At 40.3% G+C, this 20,077-nt stretch overlaps 1 protein-coding gene across 1 annotated transcript in view; it reads left to right on the forward strand.

Moving 5' to 3' along the window:
- Positions 1-19,628, forward strand: part of LOC311229503 (uncharacterized protein) — a gene marked incomplete at its 3' end in the record, with an annotated part of 61,202 nt that extends 41,574 nt beyond the window's left edge. Inside the window, exons 3-4 of the mRNA XM_084315580.1 lie at positions 17,844-18,337; positions 19,578-19,628. Of these exons, the coding sequence (XP_084171706.1) occupies positions 17,844-18,337; positions 19,578-19,628 (545 nt within the window). The remainder of the gene's footprint in view (positions 1-17,843; positions 18,338-19,577) is intronic.
- Between the last annotated feature and the right edge of the window lie 449 nt (positions 19,629-20,077).

The following is a 20,077-nucleotide window of genomic DNA, read 5'->3' on the forward strand; positions in this document are numbered from 1 at the left end:
TAGACAGATAAATAAGTGGGAAGCAGACCTAGGATGGATTTGTAAATGAAAGTATGCCAGTGCAAGGTTCTGCGCATGGAGAGAGATGACCAATTAACTAAGGAATACAGCAAACAGTGATGTGTAAGGAGTTTACAGCCAGTAATAATCTCAGTGCGCCATGATAAACAGCATCCAGCAGATGGAGACAATTAGTAGCCTTGATATCATTTAACTTCTTTAGTAACCTTTTTGTACAAGGCACTGTCCTGGTCACTAATGTCATCCATGTAAGCCCTAATTGGTGGGAGGTGCAGCCCGCCATGCCATCTCTCCCCACCTACCACCCATTTTGAGGCTCTAATTATTACTTCCATCTCCATTGTGAATGCTAGTGGGGAAATAGTACACCCTGCCATAATGCTTATCTCTAGTCTCTGCCTCTGTAAAATCTGTAGTACTAGAACTCATTAGAATATCTTGGAAATATGCTTTCACCAAGTTTACAATCATCCCTGGCACTCTAAAGAAATCAAAGGCACTCCAAATAAGGCTTTGCGGTACCAAACATAATGACCTAACATCACGTCAGGTTCTCTGTCATACTATGGTGCAGCTTCCTAGAACAGATGTTCTAATCGAGATGCCATGCACTCATGACCTTTTTCAACACATTTCCTATAGCTTGACTTGGACCTTGTGGTAAAGAACGTTTGTAAAATGACATAATTATAGGTTAAATATTTCTGATTGATGCCGATATGTACTGTCTACTATGGAGCCTTATTGACCTTACTCAGTACATATGGCAATTTTTAAAGCTCTGTAAAATATACATTCATGCCACTGCATCTCAGTGCACATCTACTGCAAATTACTTGTACTTGCACAGAAAAGCACATAACTGTGGCTTTCTGCTGTTGAAATTACTACTACTATAATATTTACTCAGTACTTAATTGTACTTTACTTTAATTGTACTGAGTAATTGTACTAACTGTAAGGCCAATGTGGCCCCATGCAGGTGATTGATTGATTGACCATTTTATTAACAGATTGCAGAATGGGTACAATACAGTACGGCTCAATACACACAATTGTTAAGAGGATGCAGACCAGAGAAAGACTTTCGTCTTGTTTACATCAGGGTCCCCCATTTTCAATTCATAATGAATTGTAAGTAAGGGTGCAATTAGCACCGTGCAATCCATTCTTTGTGGATCCCGCCCTCAGTGTATTTTGAAGGTGGACAACGATGGTCATGTCAGTTTAACTATCGGACACGGAGAACTATGTTACAGGAACCAGGGTGGTATCCGCTCCTCATTCTATAACTATATAGATAGTTATTCATATTTATTATTGTTATATTGTAGAAATCTGTGCATTGAAATGTCTGTAAAGTCTCGACAATAGGGGTGTGTAACGATGCGACCTCATTCGATTACGATTCTTCAGGCAACGATTCAATGCATCATGAAATCTCTTAATTTGACCGATTCGATTAATTTTCTATCAGTTAATTCCCCAAACATTTTTGAATACACAAATGTGGCTGGGGGAACTGATTCACTCAGCATGAATGGACTATAGGTAAAATACACACAAAAAAAAGAAAACATAAAAAAAAAAGATTTGTATTTAAAAAATGTATTATCGATTCTAATATTTTCAAATCGATACAGTTGAATCGTCACATTAGGATAGATGCATTTCGATGCATCGTTACACCCCTACTCGACGACCCCCCTGAGGGTGACCTCAATTGTGTCTGGTTACAGCGCTATTGACCAGAACTCTGCTGTAGGCAAACTGTCTGAGACAGGCTTGAAACGTTCTTTTCTTTTTTTTTTGATTGAAGGAATTTGAGTTTTTAAGAACATGTTTATTATAAAAGCGAACAGTTTTAGGATCTATAAAGGTAAGATTACTTTGTGTAAAGTCATCCTGTTTAGAGACTTTGTCTCACGGCTGAGCTGTCCTCGCGGGGGAGGAGTTCGATTTACATGTGAATGAATGCAGGCAGGCTCGTTCTGCTTTGTTTACAATGCCATTAGCCATTAGCTGCTAAACTAGCGTTAGAGTCGAGGAAAAGCAATTGATGCTTTGGATCTAATGAACGAGGGCCTATTGGACTTTGTTACACAGCTGTTCTCAAGTGGATTTCGTGGAGGGGCTTTGTCATGCATTTATAGGTAAGTGCAAAATAAGTCTCATCGAGAGCTAACGTTAGCTAGCCGCACAACCGGTAGCTAACGTGACTGTCTATGAAGTATACACTTGATAACTGGTGATGTGCTGCTCTCACTCTCGCAACTGTGTGTATGTGTCCCGCATTTCACTGTATGCCCCGGTATGTATGTATGTGACAAATAAACCTCTTGATTCTTGAGTTAGTTACTGTAGAGCAGACATCATCTATATCAGCTGGTGAAGTTGACTACTAGTAGTGCTTTGGTTGAGAGAGATACAGTGTGGACTGTGTAACTAGGAGGTATATGAGGACTGTGTGTAACTAGGAGGGATATGAGGACTGTGTAACTAGGAGGGATATGAGGACTGTATGCAACTAGGAGGGATATGATGACTGTGTAACTAGGAGGGATATGAGGACTGTGTATGTGTAACTAGGAGGGATATGAGGACTGTGTGTAACTAGGAGGGATATAATAATAATAATACTTCGTTTTATATAGCGCCTTTCAGAGGACCCAAGGTCGCTTTACATAAGGGGGGGGGGGGAGATAACAAATTAACAAACATAGTGGACTGTGTGTAACTAGGAGGGATATGAGTACCAGCGTTTCCGTTAGCCGGTAATTACCGGTATTTGACCGGCAAAATCTGTTGAAGTCCGACATATTTAATCTCTCCGGTCATAATGTCTGGTGAAAATAATTCCCTCTAAGCACAATTTGATTATTTGAATTGTATTAAAATAGGCTAAAATTAAATAGCCTATGCGATAAACGAAACAATCATTACATTTGTTTCATCGTTGCTTTACCAAGCAGCCGGTCTAATAATGACAACGCTGTGTCAGCGCGAGCCTGCTGCTAGATTTGCGAAAAGCATGGAGCTGCAGACCCACAGAACCCACCAACTTTGTCGGCACAGTGCAGTACTCCAATTCAGCCATTGGCAATTCAGCTGTTGGGTGGGGGGCGCTGCTGAGCGGTCCCCAGACCGGACCTAAAAACACCGCTGCTCTGTGGGTCTGCAGCTCCATGCTTCACGTAAACCTAGCAGCAGGCTCGCGCTGACACACCGTTGTCATTATTAGACCGGCTGCTTGGTGAAGCAACGATGAAACAAATGTAATGATTGTTTCGTTCATCGCATAGGCTATTTAATTTTAGCCTATTTTAATACAATTCAAATAATCAAATTGTGCTTAGAGGGAATTATTTTCACCGGACATTATGACCAGCACCAAGTCGTTGGGAGGTGGAGATATACATCACGCAAACCCACGATAATGTTGCCGTCTCTCTCTGCCAAATTTCTCAGTTATTCGCTTGATATAATTAATACAAATGTCCAATATAACGGAATTCGTTAGCTCATAAAAATGTGATTATAACAGACTGCTGTTTATTAATGTCGGGCAGACTGCCCACCGACACCTCAAGTCGGCAGCAGCACGAAGTCTCGAGGGACTTATTTTATAATAATAATAATAATAATAATAATACTTTGTTTTATATAGCGCCTTTCAGAGGACCCAAGGCCGCTTTACATAAGGGGGGGGGGGGGGGGGGGGGGGAGATAACAAGTCAACAAACATAGTGGACAGACACAACACATACATATAAAGTGAGAAAGTTAGGGGTTGAAGGCCAGGTTGAAGAGGTGGGTTTTGAGCAGTTTTTTAAATGAGTCCAGAGTTGGGGTGGTGCGGAGTTCTGCGGGGAGGGAGTTTATTTGGAATATATTAATGACTGTATATACGCAAAAGTAGCCTAGTTTTAAGTTAAAATATTATAAATGCCTTGATGATGTCATTCTTTATATAGGCCTATCAATTGTTTTTAAGCTCAATAAACTCTGACCGGAATTTATCCCATTTGTCCGGTAGATTGAAATCTACCAGACACTCAGACCTGCAAAAAAAATTCTAACGGAAACCCTGATGAGGACTGTGTAACTACAGTAGGAGGGATATGAGGACTGTGTGTAACTAAGAGGGATATGAGGACTGTGTGTCACTAGGAGGGATATGAGGACTGTGTAACTAGGAGGGATATGAGGACTGTGTGTAACTAGGAGGGATATGAGGACTGTGTGTAACTAGGAGGGGGATATGAGGACTGTGTGTAACTAGGAGGGATATGAGGACTGTGTGTGTAACTTGGAGGGATATGAGGACTGTGTGTAAGTTAGTACTCTCACCAGTATCTCACTAGGTCATTTTTACTCAATGATATGTGAAAAGAATTTCCCTTTATTATGGGCTTCTTTGGCTTGAGTGATGATGATGATGGAGATAATGTCCATCGCTGCTGTCTTGATGGTGGAAATATCACCTGCAAGCAATATGACCCTGAGCATCTCGATTGTTTCAATACCGAAAACACCCTTTCACTATTGCACCTCAATATTAGAAGCCTCTGTAAACACCATACTGACCTTGTATCATTACTTTCTATTTCTGGCTGTAAATTTGATATAATTGGTTGCAGTGAAACTTGGCTAAATGACAGGTCGTTCACCGATATTCTCAATCTTGATGGCTATAATTTCTTCCATAAAAACAGAATTGGGAAAATAGGTGGAGGAGTGTGTCTTTACGTAAATACCAGTCTACAAGCAAATGTTTGTGACATGGTTGACTTTGATGACGGCTCTGATTCTCTCTTCATTGATATAAATGGAAAAAATGGAAAAAACTTCACCGTTGGAGTAATATATCGCCCCCCAGACACAAACTTGGATGTCTTTAGGAACAAGTTAGAGGAAACCCTTCATTCATTAAACATAAAAAACAACAACTGTATTCTAATGGGAGATTTTAACATAGACATCTCCAAGGATGATTCTATAAAAAATGATTTCATTAATACACTGCACTCTTCCTCCTTCTTCACAACTATAAACATATTCACTAGAATAACACACTCATCCAAGTCTACCATTGATAACATCATCACCAACATCCAAAACACCAAGCTGGAGTCGGGAGTGATCCTAACTGACATAACTGATCACTTCCCTGTCATGTTGTCTCTAAATCTTGCCAGTGAACTTGCACCCCCTCCTTGTAAGACAACAATTAAAGTAATAAATGACAGAACCCTGCAGCAACTATATGGAAGCCTGTAGACCAAAGGGTGGAAAAATGTATATGATGCCTGTGATCCTGATACTGCATATGATAGTCTGATATTGGAAATAACAGACTCCATCCATAACACCATTCCCGAGAAGACTGTCATGAGCAGTAAAAATGACCAGAACCCCTGGCTTACAAAGGGCATCTTAACAACCATTAAAAACCTTCCGGTTGTGTGATGTCCGGGTAGCAGCTTGAATCTCGAGTTCCTCAGAACCCCAGAGATAAACGACCCAACAAACAGATATTGTCAGCAACATTTAACGAGTGAGACGGTAAGAAGTCTAAAGATGAGCCCGAAGAAACGAAAGGCTAAAAGAAATACCAAAACCGACTCTGGAAATGAGAAAGATGTCACAGATGAACAGGCTCGTCAAACCAGCTCTTCCGACACTGACGAGGAAACAGAGAGAGAGGAATCCGCGATTCTAAAAGAATTAAAAGATCTAAGGAGAGAGAATAAAGAAGCACACAATGCCACTCAGTCTTCAGTGAGCAAACTTGAAACATCTATGTCGCAAGTAACTGAATGGATTGACAAAACAGAAGGTAGAATTACGGTAATTGAAAAAGAAATCACGAAACTGGATGATAGTGGAATGAGACACCAGAGGGCGCTCAAATACCTTGTAAAAAGAGATGCAGAAATTACTGCAACCTGTGAAGACTTGCAAAATAGACTCAGACGCAACAATATCCGGATCTACCAAGTCCCTGAAGGTAGCGAGGACAAGGATACTAAAGAGTTTGTGAAGCAACTATTGACAACATCCCTGAAAATAACACCTGAACTTGAGTCTGAGATTAAGATAGAAAGAGCGCACAGATCACTGATGGCCAAACCGAGAGATTCTAGCGCCCCCCCGCGCTCTATCATTGTGCGCTTTCTAGATTTCAATATCAAAGAACAGGTGTTACAGCTCGCATGGGGACAATCCGTCACACTTCAAGGGAAAAGGATCTATTTTGATCACGATTACTCCCCAGACCTGCAAAAGAAGAGGGGTCAGGTGCGTCACGTCATCAAACAGCTGAAGGAAAAAGGGATACGCGCTAATTGCCCATACCCGGCACGACTCAGGATGACAACAGAATCGGGAACGAAGGTGTTTGACTCCCTGGTGGATGCAATTCCCACACTAAAAGAACTGGGAATTCATGTCCAAATCGACGAAAGAGAGAAACTACAAAGAGAACTGACAAGGGACAGGTGGCGAACACAAAGAAGAGGGCGAGAGCAGCGAACGAAAGGAGCCATGACGTCACTATCTGCCGCAGACCTAAGATCATTCATGGACGATAAAGATGAGTAAACCAGTTAGATATAGTAATAGTAGACTAACGAAATGTTTACAATAAGTGTAAAACACAAGAAATAATGGACTTGCTGCTGACTAATATGATTATCATTTACCCTGAGTATTAATTACCTGTTGGGAAAATTTAAATATATCAAATCTACTTTAATTTATATGTGGTTCTGAGGCCAGAGACTGAGCCATAGACGGATCACACTTAGCCTGTGTTATCAGGCAAAGGTTAACCATATACGTTCGTGGTTAACTTCTCTGCACTTAGTGCAATATGCTCCCTGAGAGAGACAGCTACACCTCTCTAGAACATCGGGAGATTATTTCATTTGTGATTTATGTAAGACAGCTTACTGGAAAATTGGAAGCCCTAGGTTTTCCCTTACAAGTGAATAGGGGACCATTTTGTTTTGTTTTTTATGTTGTATACTCTTTGACAAATGCCTCAAGCTCATATACTATGGAAGATAGATCTATGTTGTACATACGAAATACAATGACATTATGACAAGCCTTAAATGTATTAGTTACAATATAAATGGTCTTAACAACCCAATAAAGAGGAAAAAACTTTTTGGACAACTTAAGAAAATGCAGTGCTCTATAGCATTCATTCAAGAAACGCACTTATCAATGAACGAACACCAGAAACTGAAGAGAGAATGGGTGGGCCAGGTGTATAGTGCGTCCTGTCAAACAGGGAAAAAGAGAGGAGTGGCTATTCTATTTAACAAATCAGTATACTTCACCAAAGAAAAGGAAATTGCAGATGACCAGGGCAGATATGTTATGGTCCTGGGGTCAATAGGAGGATCAATCATAACCTTTCTAAATATATATGCACCAAATGAAGACTGCCCCAATTTCTTTAAAGGTATAGCCTCACTTTTGGCTGGTAACGCCAAAGGAATTATCCTTATGGCCGGTGATTTCAACTGTGTACTAAATCCAAAAGTAGACAAACTGCCTGTAGATTGTGGACCCATTTCAAAAAAATCTAAGCAAGATATTGACAAAGTTGAATCATGTATCATTGAACCAGCGACCATCTCAGATCATGGACCTCTAACTCTTCAACTTAACCTCAGTACCAATAAAATCTTTAAATATTGGAGGCTCAATGTATCCATGCTGTCTGACTCTCACACACGGGAGAGGATAAGTGAAGAACTGAAGAGTTATTTTGATCTCAACAATAAGGGGGATGTCTCACCATCAATTTTATGGGACGCGGCAAAGGCTGTAATGAGAGGTAAAATTATCTCAATTTCAAGCGCACTAAAGAAACAGCGAAATGAAAAACAGCAGAACCTAGAAAATGAGTTAAAAATACTAGAAAGGAAACATAAACTGAACAGAGATGAGGAAGATTTAAAAGCTCTACTAACCTGCAAACAAAAACTAGATGACCTGTTGACATACAAAGCGGAAGGAGCCCTTAGATTTGCTGGTAGGAATTACTATGAGATGGGAAATAGGGCAAGCAAGCTACTGTCATTCCAGCTCCACAAAATACAGTCAAGTCGGATAGTTCCAAAGATTAAACACCCCAGCACACACATGGAAGTAATGCAAACGCAAGAAATTGCTAATGCATTTGCAGATTACTATACCGACCTCTACAAAGCACAGCAATTGGAAAACAAGAAAGAAAAAATCAACAACTTCTTAGATAACCTTAAACTTTCTAAACTATCCCCAGATGAGGCGGATGAGCTAACCTCCCCTATTACGGAGAAGGAGATAGGGGAAACTATTCAGATGCTTAAGAACAATAAATCACCAGGTACAGATGGGTTTTCAAATGAATTTTATAAACATTTCACTGAACAATTAACACCAGTATTAAGTGTAGTTTATAACTATGCCCTATCTGAGAGAGATCCACCAGGAAACTGGTCAGAAGCTATTGTCTCGGTAATACATAAAGAAGGTAAAGACCCCACAAGATGTAGTTCCTATAGGCCCATAAGTCTCCTTTGCAACGATTTCAAGATATTGACATCTATACTTAAAAAAAGAATACAGAAACATATAATAAAACTGATACACCCAGACCAGACTGGCTTTATCACTGGTCGACAGGGTGCTAACAACATCAGAAGAACTTTAAATCTGCAAACAGTGGCTGGATCTCGAAAAGAACCATCAATGCTTCTCGGCTTAGATGCCGAGAAGGCATTTGATAGAGTTGATTGGCTGTACCTTGAACTAACATTGAAAGGTATGGGATTCAATAACACATTTATAGATTGGATAAAATGTTTATATAAAAATCCTAAGTCTAGAGTAAGGGTGAATGGTCACTGCTCTCACTTCTTTGAGATACAGAGAGGGACACGCCAAGGAGACGTTTTGTCTCCGTTACTATTCGCGATTGGCATAGAGCCACTAGCGGAGATGATTAGATCAAACCCTCAGATACAGGGAATAGATGACCAAAAAGGCATTACACACAAGATCTCTCTATTTGCTGATGACATTTTACTTTATATCAAAAACCCTTTAGAATCAATTCCAAACATAATGATGGATTTAAGAAATTACGGCGAACTGTCGGGTTATAAGATAAATGAGACCAAATCAGAAGCCATGATGATAGTGGGAACATGGCCAACACATCTGAATAGTATAGCACCCTTCCATTGGGCTAGAGACGGATTCAGGTATTTAGGAATCATTTTGACTCCCAGCAGCAATCAGTTATATCAAGCAAACTACGAAAAGTTGATTGTACAAATCAAATCAGACATGGCCAGATGGGACATTTTACCTCTCTCCCTAGTGGGAAGAATAGAATAAATTCGAATGAATGTGCTACCTAGACTTATTTTTCTCTTCCAGTCTCTACCTATACCAATACCTGCCACTACCTTTAAAAGGTTAGATAAACTCCTATCCAAATTTATCTGGCAGAGGAAAAAACCTAGAGTAAGGCTTAAAACACTATGTTTGCCAAAGAACAAGGGTGGTCTTGGTCTACCAAACCTAAGAAACTACTACTGGGCAGCTCAATTACGCATACTTGTGCATTGGATACAAAAGGACCTAGATTCAGGATGGGTACAGATTGAGCAAAACTCAATTCCAAAGACCCCTCTCAGATCCATAATATTCCTGGGGAAAGCATATTGGAAAAAAATTAAGATTGGTAACAAATGGATTACAAATACATTAAAGGTATGGGAAAGTGTAAGGAAAAAGGGGGGAGGTCCACGATCAATATCTAGGGCCATGCCAATAGCAGACAATACAGAATTCCGGCCAGCTATGGAGGATGGGGGTTTTAAAAAATGGGCGGATTTGGGCCTGGTTACTATCAATCAATTAATGGAAGGAGACTGTTTTAAATCGTTTGCACAGCTACAGCAATGTTTTGATCTACCTTCGAAAGACATGTTTAGATACTTTCAAATAAGACACTATGTAATGACTCACAGTGAGTGGGAAGCAATTAAGAGACCACCAACAAATGTGGAGCGGTACTTTATTAACACAATAGAAAAAAACTTGATGGAAAGAAAGCAGATATCCAATATTTACAACATGTTACAACTAGACGATCCAGGAGACACCACCTATATTAAAGAAAAATGGGAGTTGGAAGCTAATGTGATCATAGAAAATGAAGAATGGGAGGACAGCCATTCAAGCAATCATAAAATCACAAATAGTCCAATGTGGAAGGAGTTTGACTGGAAGGTCAAGGTCAGGTACTTTAGGACTCCTCAAGTTCTCTCCGGATTTGCTGGTGGGTCCTCACCACTATGTTGGAGAGGATGTGGATTGATCGGAGATCATACACATATTTTCTGGGACTGTCCAAGGGTGCAGACATTTTGGGTGAATATCAAAAATTAGATTAAAACCATTCTAGATCTTGACTTACCTCTGAATCCATTGTACTATATCTTGGGATGTATACCGAAAGGCACATACTATGGAGATACGTTATACATCTTGAGAGTGATACTGTTAATAGCAAGGAAAATGATAACTATGGCATGGCTACAAAATCAACCACCGACAATCAAACAATGGACCAAGAGACTGAGACAGATGTATACAATGGAAGAAATGACTGCACAATTGCAACTGAAAAAAGATGGTTTATGCAGAGATGGTCACTTGTAACCTTGTACCTGGAGATACACTAGCATGAGTCTGACGCCCTCTCTCTCTCTTTTTTCTTTTTTTTTGTTTTTTTTTTTTTCCTTTTGCTAAATTAATTTTTCTATTTATTTTTTCGTTTCTTATCCTACAAAAAATCATAAAAAAAAAAATATTGTAAAAATCCCTCCCCACTGGGTTGTTTAAGAGGCGTACTCGGATTATACAGCTTATTTTGATTACGCTGAATACTTTGAAAACAAATTGAATAAGAGGGAAGAGCCTGAGTAACAAATGTCATTGAATATGTGAATCAAGTATATTATACTGTATGATTATGTGATTATGTGATGTTCATTTTGACACAAAATAAAAGAAAGTTCAAAAAAAAAAAACCATTAAACACAAAAATAAACTCTACAAACATTATCTTAAGAAGCCTAGTATAAATAATAGAAACAAATACAATCTATATAGAAATAAACTCACTCATCTAATAAGGAAAAGCAAATGTGATCATTATACTGATCAGGTAATAGCATCTCAGGGTGATTAAAAAAGGACATGGTCAGTTCTAAATAAAGTACTAAACAGGGACAAAAAAGCATCAGTGCTCCCTGACCCTGCAAACATGTCACAGCAGGATCTCTCTGATAAATTCAATACCTACTTTGCATCCATTGGTGAAGACCTGGCGAATAAAATTAGCCATCCCGGGGGTGTGTCTTTTAAACAGTATTTATCAGGTAACTATATTAACTCTTTTTTCATGAAACCAACTGACCATGATGAACTATTTAACATTATCATGAAGATGAAGGACACTCGCACAGCCGGTGCTGATGGAATATGCAGCAAAATCCTAATAGCCATAGCCAATATTATAGTCAGACCACTCGCTCACTGTATTAATTTGTCCTTACTACATGGTGTAGTGCCAAAAAAATAAAAATTGGGAGAATAATACCCATATATAAATCAGGTGACAAAAATAGTATTAATAATTACCGTCCAATATCCGTGTTACCAGCTCTATCCAAAGTCTATGAGAGAGTTGTGTACAATAGATTAAGCGAATACACCACCAAGCTAGATATACTCACCGATTCACAATACGGCTTCAGGAAAAAGAGAACTACAAACATGGCAATATTAGACCTCATAGAAAAAATACATGATGCCATTGACCAGGGTGATTGTGGGGTGGGCGTTTTCCTGGATCTATCAAAGGCTTTTGACACCATTGACTTCACCATTCTACTTGGGAAACTACACCATTATGGCATAAGGGGTCTGGCTCTCAACTGGTTCAGTAGCTATTTACATGGTAGGCAACAGTACGTCGATATAAAAAATCACAAATCAATAAAAATGGACATCAAATATGGGGTCCCCCAGGGGTCAATTCTAGGGCCTTTACTATTTATTCTCTATATAAATGACTTTGTCAACTCATCTGTACTACTGCACAAAGTAATATTCGCTGATGACACTAATTTGTTTCTGTCACATAAAAATCCACTCGAGCTACAAGATCTACTCAATACAGAACTACAAAAAGTGGACACCTGGTTCAAATGCAACAAATTATCACTAAATCTCAGCAAAACAAATTTCATTGTCTTCCACTCAAATTGGATGCGCACACATCACATGTGCATAAAGATAAATGAAAAGGAGCTGTCAAGAGTGGTGTCCACAAAATTCCTGGGGGTCATCATCGATGAGTCACTCAACTTCAAATGCCACATAAAATATCTACAAACAAAACTGTCCAAATATGTTGGCTTATTCTGCAAAATACGTCATTTTCTTCCCTTGCCTGCCCTTCTCACTTTATACAAAACCCTGTTTGAACCCCTCATTAATTACTGTAACGTCATATGGTGCAACACATACCCCAGCCATCTCAAGAAACTAGAAAGCCTACAAAAGAGGGTACTACGAGTGCTGTCATGGTCCGGGTATAGAGCGCCCTCAAAGCCTCTGTTCCATCGCTTTGGTCTCCTGAGGCTCGCTGAATTTAACATTCATCAAAACGCATCAATTATGTATCAAGTTGTCAACAACATGAATCACAGACTGTCTGAGCTTGTCCCAGTCTGCCAACCACTGCACATCCACAACACAAGAAATAAGCATCTTATATCTGGCAAGAGGAGAAGGCTCAATTGTGCTAGCCTAAGCATAGCATGCAGGGGTCCACAGATCTGGAACAAGCTTGACGAAAATCTAAAAATGACTAATACCTTTAAAACCTTTAAAAAATCACTGAAAGAGGAACTGCTAAAATCATATCTCTAATTAAAATTATAACTTAGGAATAAAATTGTCTGTATTATGTATCTCTGTTATATGTCAGTTAGTAGGTAGGTGTGTAAACCTACCCACGTTGTATTTTGTTTTGTTTTGTTTTTTGTTGTTTATATTCTGTTTGTATCTGTGTTCAGGCTCCCTCCAAAAGCTTTAAATAGCTTCTTGGGAGACCTGGCACATGCACACAATCTGCGACATTGATATCACATGAGGATACTCGCATGTAAATGTATCGTGTGTGTGTGTGTGAATAAATTCATTCATTCATTCATTCATTCATTCATTCATTCATTCATTCATTCATTCATTCATTCATATGATTATAGTTAGTGCTCTCATCACTATATAAATATGATTATAGTTAGTGCTCTCACCAGTATACTTGTTGTTATCACACACACACACACACACACACACACACATACACACACACACACACACACATACACACACACACACAGCCAAGCTGGCAGAAGACGAGCCAAACTAACTTCAATTAATATCTGAAACTACTAGGGCTGACCTTCGATTTGTTTTTGGAATTCGAAGCTTCGGGGCCGAGATTCGATTTTAATTTGAAGCTTCGGGGGGGGGGGGGGGGGGGGGGGGAATTGAAATATATTTTTTTACATTTTTTTTTAATGTTGTGGGACTTGTACAGCACTGTCAGTGCTGTACATTTTAAATCTTTTTAAATCTTAGACAAACGAAACACTTTGCTTTCATGAAATATTGTAAGCCGTCATTTGAGGCTTCATGAAAGCAGCACAATGAACACAAATCTGTCAGTGCAGAGTCCGACCTCATCTTAAATAACAAACAGCATTGCTTGTTGTAGTTAAAGGCCAACTTGCAGGTTGTATTTTTGTTCAATAAACAATGTGGACTAGGCCAACGGTGACTTTCATGAATATGGGAAATCTTTTTTCGAAATTGACCCAGTTTTAGCGTTTTTATCAAACATTTTGTCGACCCAACCACATCCACCACGCACGTGGATATTTTAATCCATGGTTCATAACGTGCGTGTGTCATCTTAATGATGACGTCACATCAGGTGCAGGGCAGCGAGGGGCTCTGAGTCACAGGCAGGTAGTGGCAGGCAGCAGAGAGCCTTGCTACTACTAGCCGAGGAGCTAGTCTCTGTTTCAACACTATTGCTCCGTGATCATAGCCATTCATCTCTAAAGCTAACCACTATTTGTAAAAGCCACAACCACGTTAACATATTTGTAGTAATGTAAATCATTGTGTCGTTGTACATATTGTGTGTATATAATGTTAGTAGCTAAGTTAGCTAGCTTGGTAGCCAGCATTCTCGAAACTCCTAACATCACCCGATTTAAAATGGTTCTCTCCTCTTTGTATACCTTTGTCCTCACAAGTATTCTGCCAGGGAACTTATGGACACGACAATAGTAGTAGTTATAAGGTGTTTGAGCTTGTAACGTTAGTTAGCTAATAGCTATCGTGGTAGCCCCTCGGATAGCACTCAGTGCATCAGTCACTGAGTGCCTTCTCAGCTCTGGTCTAGCTGAAGACAAAGCGGAGGAACAGATTGGACATTGAGCATGACCTCAGAGTTGCTTTGTCTACCATCACCCCAGACTTTGAGACTCTTGTCAGGAGCAAACAACATCCCCAGTTATCCCATTAGTTCCCTGCATGTTAAGCTAAGAAGTCTGCTAAGAAGGATATATTATTTATTATTATTAATATTATTATTATTTTATTTCATTGTGTTTTTAGTAGGGATGCTCGATATTGGCTTTTTTACCGATACCGATATTCCGATATTGTCCAACTCTTAATTTCGATACCGATATCCATCACCCTCAACATAGGGGCCCCCCAGGGCTGTGTTCTGAGTCCCCTCCTCTACTCCCTGTACACACACGACTGTGTGGCTCAGCGGAGTAGCAATACAATCGTCAAATTTGCTGACGACACAGTGGTGGTGGGCCTGATCTCTGCCAACGACGAGAGGGCCTACCTGGAAGAGGTCAAGGTCCTGGCGGGATGGTGCCAGGAAAACAGCCTCTCCCTGAACGTCAGCAAAACAAAGGAGATGATTGTGGACTTCAGGAGGTCGGGGGTCAAGGACTACAGCCCCCTCAGCATCGACGGGGCACCGGTTGAGAGAGTCAACAGCTTTAAGTACCTCGGAGCCTACATATCCGAGGACTTGACATGGACCACACACATTAACAGTGTTGTGAAGAAGGCACGACAACGCCTCTACTTCCTCAGGCGCCTAAGGAAGTTCCAAGTCAGCCAGAAGATCCTTAAGAACTTCTACTCATGTACAATAGAGAGCATCTTGACCGGCAACATCACCTCCTGGTTTGGGAATAGCACTGCACAAGACCAAAGCAGACTACAAAGAGTGACACGTTCAGCCGAACGCACAATTGGAGGGGGGCTCCCCATCCTCCAGAACATTTACTACAAGCGTTGCAAGGGCAAGGCTAAGAGAATCATTAGACTCCAGTCACCCGAACAACTGCCTCTTTGAACTGCTGCCGTCAGGCAAGCGATACAGGAGTCTCAAGGCGAGCACAGAAAGACTCAGAAGAAGCTTCTATCCCCAGGCCATCAGGCTGCTAAACGAACAATGAATGAACACTACACAACAACAACCACCAAACGCACATAGCACACACATCCACACGCACACACTCACTTTAAACAAACACACTGTAGCACCCACTCCACACACTTATAGCACACACCCACTTTAAACAAACACACTGTAGCACCCACTCCCCACACTTTATATTTATGGATGAAGGATTGCACTACAACTCGTACACCTTACTGTAAATTGTACCTAAAATTGTACCTCATCCCATTTCTGCTTTGCACTAGATAGTACTGTACATTAGTACACTGCATAGTATTGTGTATTGTATATTATATGGTAACTCAGAACATTGTACATATGTCTATACCGAACACTGTGACCTCATTTTCTTCTTCTAAATTCATGCTATATTATGTTATTATGTTATTTGATACTATCTTGTCTAGCACAGTCTCTGGAGCGTAACAGTAAGAAGCATTTTGTATGAAAGTATTCTGTACTTCTGTATGACAACTATTAAAGAACTTGAGAACTTGAACTTGATACCGATATCAACCGATACCGATATATGCAGGGTTTCCCCCCAAAAAAACGGAATAATTTCAGGTAACTAATAATTTCACTGGATGCATTCAAAAGGCTTTCTAAATGTAAGCATTATCTGTGCAAAATATGATAATTAAAAAAGTAAAAATTAACATTACATATCTCTTGTTGTTGAATTAAACCAAAATGCATACTTTTGACAATAAATAAAATAAGAATTGGTTCTTACTTGCTTGCCTGGGTAAATAAAGGTTAAAAAAAAAAAAAAAATTTTTTTTTTTTTACCGATACCGATATTTTCCGATATCACATTTTACTGCCGATATCGGCCGATAATATCGGTCGGCCGATAATATCGGACATCCCTAGTTTTTAGCCCTTAGTTACACTTTTGTTGCAACCCCAGTTATCCCATTAGTTCCCCCAAACTTACTGTAGGTCTGTTATGTTAAGCTAAGAAGCATAATAATAATAATAATTATAATAATTATAATTATTATTATTATTATTATTATTATTATTATTATTATTATTATTATTATTATTATTATTATTATTATTATTATTATTATTTAATTTCATTGGGTTTTTAGCCCTAGTTGCACTTTTGTTGCAACCCGTTATCCCATTAGAAGCATATTATTTATTATTATTACATGGCGTTTTCACATTCGCCAAAATGCTTGCTTGTGATTGGTCAATAGCGCGCGTCAGAGGTCAGTTATCAGACAATAATGACCGCTGTGGGACAATAATGACCGCTGTGCGCAGCTGTTCGCAATCAAGCCCACAATAATGACCGCTGTGCGTAGCTGTTCGCAATCAAGCCCACTGACATCAGTGCTGCCGGGGAAGCTGCCGGCGATGACAGGGGGCGGAGTGACGAGCGGAGCCAGAAGCCCAGAACCAGTGTTGCGAGTCGATGTAAAATGAATTAGGTATATTGTTAGTAAGTTAGCCATGTAATAAGCGGGATAATGTATAGCTATACTCGATCATTGTCGCAAAATAATTGACCTTCACTGACGTTTAAAACACCTCGCCGAGGCGGCTCGGTATTTTAAACTCTGTCGGTCAATTATTTTGCGACAATGACCTCGTAGCTATACATTATCCCTTACTTATTTTATTTCATTGCATTTTTAGCCCTAGTTGCACTTTTGTTGCAACCCCAGTTATCCCATTAGTTCCCCCAAATTTAGGTCTGTTTAGGTAGGTTTGATGATTCATCCTTTTGCAAAACAGCCACACATTTCATATTTAGGCTATTTATCCTTCTTGTGAGTAATTCATTAGATGATAGACTTTAGAAACAAAATGGGCTGAAACATGGGCCAATTTAAATGAGTAGGAGAGGCGTGAGAATGTTTTTTAAAGATTAGTAAGTCTTGAGTCCCCAGCTCTGGTTGTCGGTGCTCAGCGCTGCTTAAAATATTAAGTTGATCTTCATGTTGACCAACCATCTTCTATATTTTGAAGAGAAACCAAGAATAACCACCACTCAAGGCCATTTAGATAATTTTTTTTAGCAAATCCGTTTTCCTGACTGGATTTATGTTTGACCAACACTGCTAACATCTTTCTATGATGCAAGTTCAGGTTGATTTGTCTGCTAATTCTAAGCTTGTGTTGTTAAGAAGTCTGTGTTCTCTGTTCTTCCCTCCAGACCACCCACAGCTCACTGTCTGTAAAGAGGAAGTTCCCCCTGAGAAGCAGGAGAGGAGCCCCGGTCTGGACCAGGAGGACCCAGAGCCCTCACAGATTAAAGAGGAACAGGAGGAAACCTGGATCAGTCAGGAGGGAGAGCAGTTTCAAGGCCTGGAGGAGGCTGATACCAAAGACTCCATATTCACTATAAGCTGTGTGAGAAGCCTCCATGATCAACAGCAGGGTCAGTCCCCACATCTTAACCAGACTGTAGGAAGCAGAGAGGGGGAGTCTCTACCCAGCACCTCCACTGAACAGATGGAAACAGGAGCTGATGAAGAGGACTGTGGAGCATCAGAACCAAGCAGTGACTGTCAGTCCCTCTCTTCAGACCGCTCTGTAGCTGAGTGTGGAGACACTGACGGGGATGAGGATAGGATGGAGAGTGGAGGACCTGGAGAGAGACCATACAGCTGCAGTGTTTGTGGGAAAGAGTTTAAACAACACTCTCATGTACAGATTCACACAAAGACTCATACTAGAGAGAGACCACACAGCTGCAGTGTTTGCGGGAAAGGGTTTACTCGCTCCTTAACCTTAAAGGTGCACATGAAGACTCATACTGGAGAGAGACCATACAGCTGCAGTATTTGTGGGAAAGGGTTTATTCAAACCTCAAACTTAAAGATGCACATGAAGACTCATACTGGAGAGAGACCATACAGCTGCAGTGTTTGTGGGAAAATGTTTACTCACTCCTCAAGCTTAAAGGAGCACATGAAGACTCATACCGGAGAGAGACCATACAGCTGCAGTATTTGTGGGAAAGGGTTTACTCGCTCCTCAAACTTAAAGGCGCACATGAAGACTCATACTGGAGAGAGACCATACAGCTGCAGTGTTTGTGGGAAAGGGTTTACTCAAACCTCAAGCTTAAAGGTGCACATGAAGACTCATACCGGAGAGAGACCACACAGCTGCAGTGTTTGTGGGAAAGGGTTTATTCGCTCCTCAAGCTTACAGGAGCACATGAAGACTCATATTGGAGAGAGACCACACAGATGCAGTGTTTGTGGGAAAGGGTTTACTCGCTCCTCAAGCTTACAGGAGCACATGAAGACTCATATTGGAGAGAGACCACACAGCTGCAGTGTTTGTGGGAAAGGGTTTACTCGCTCCTCAGACTTAAAGGTGCACATGAGGACTCATACTGGAGAGAGACCATACAGCTGCAGTGTTTGTTGGAAAATGTTTAGTCGCTCCTCAACCTTAAAGGTGCACATGAAGACTCATACTGGAGAGAGACCATAGAGTGTGTAATGTCTGTTTAAAAAATTGCTCTAAGGGCGCCCCAGTGGCAAACCACATAACGCGCTGAGTCGCGGCACGGCCGACCCAGGTTCGATTCCCGGACCCGTCGTTATTTGCCGAATGTCTTCCCCCCACTCTGTCTCCCGTTCCTCCTCTCTCTCTCTCTACTGGACTGCCCAGTAGTAAAAAGCGATAAACGCTTAAAAAAATCTTTAAAAGATTGCTCCTAATGGGGTAGATCAGAAGTTACACATTACAGGTCATGAAGAAGAGAGGTTTATTATATTTATATTTACTCCTGGTAAATCCCAACATCAACATGTAGTTGAGAGACCATAGAAGAAACAGTAGCTAGACACCAATTGTAGCCACAGAGTTGTAGTTTTACAAGCTGATGATGTGAATGTTCAATGTCAACAGTTGGCGTCTCTTGAAATGGCAGACCCAGAACTACAAGAATTACCAGCGCCTGTCCCAGGTTCCAGAGGGTTAACCCTAACCCTTTCCCAGGTTCCAGAGGGTTAACCCTAACCCTTTCCCAGGTTCCAGAGGGTTAACCCTAACCCTTTCCCAGGTTCCAGAGGTTTTTGAAAGGAGTCCAGTCCCCTAAACTGAGTCAGAACATGAGCCTTGTATGATTATATTTGTGTTGTTGTGGTTTGAATCGTTGTTGTTGTTTGAATGTTATTCAAGATTCTTGTGTATTCTTCATTGTGGCTTGATGCACTGTTTATAATCTTTGATGTTATTGGTGTATTGTTACACCATGTTATTGGTGTATTGTTATGTTACATATTTTGTTAGAGAAGATGTACTTGCATTAAATGATTTTACTACAAAACCACAGTGTTATCAGGAATAAATAAGTCCAGTTTCAAATCACAGATTCATTCATTCTTTACTGCCAAGTACTAATTTCTCTTTGATATGAAGCACTGTACC

This window comes from Notolepis coatsorum (genome assembly GCF_963971535.1).
Source record: "Notolepis coatsorum genome assembly, chromosome: 6".
In the NCBI taxonomy this organism is placed as follows: domain Eukaryota; kingdom Metazoa; phylum Chordata; class Actinopteri; order Aulopiformes; family Paralepididae; genus Notolepis; species Notolepis coatsorum.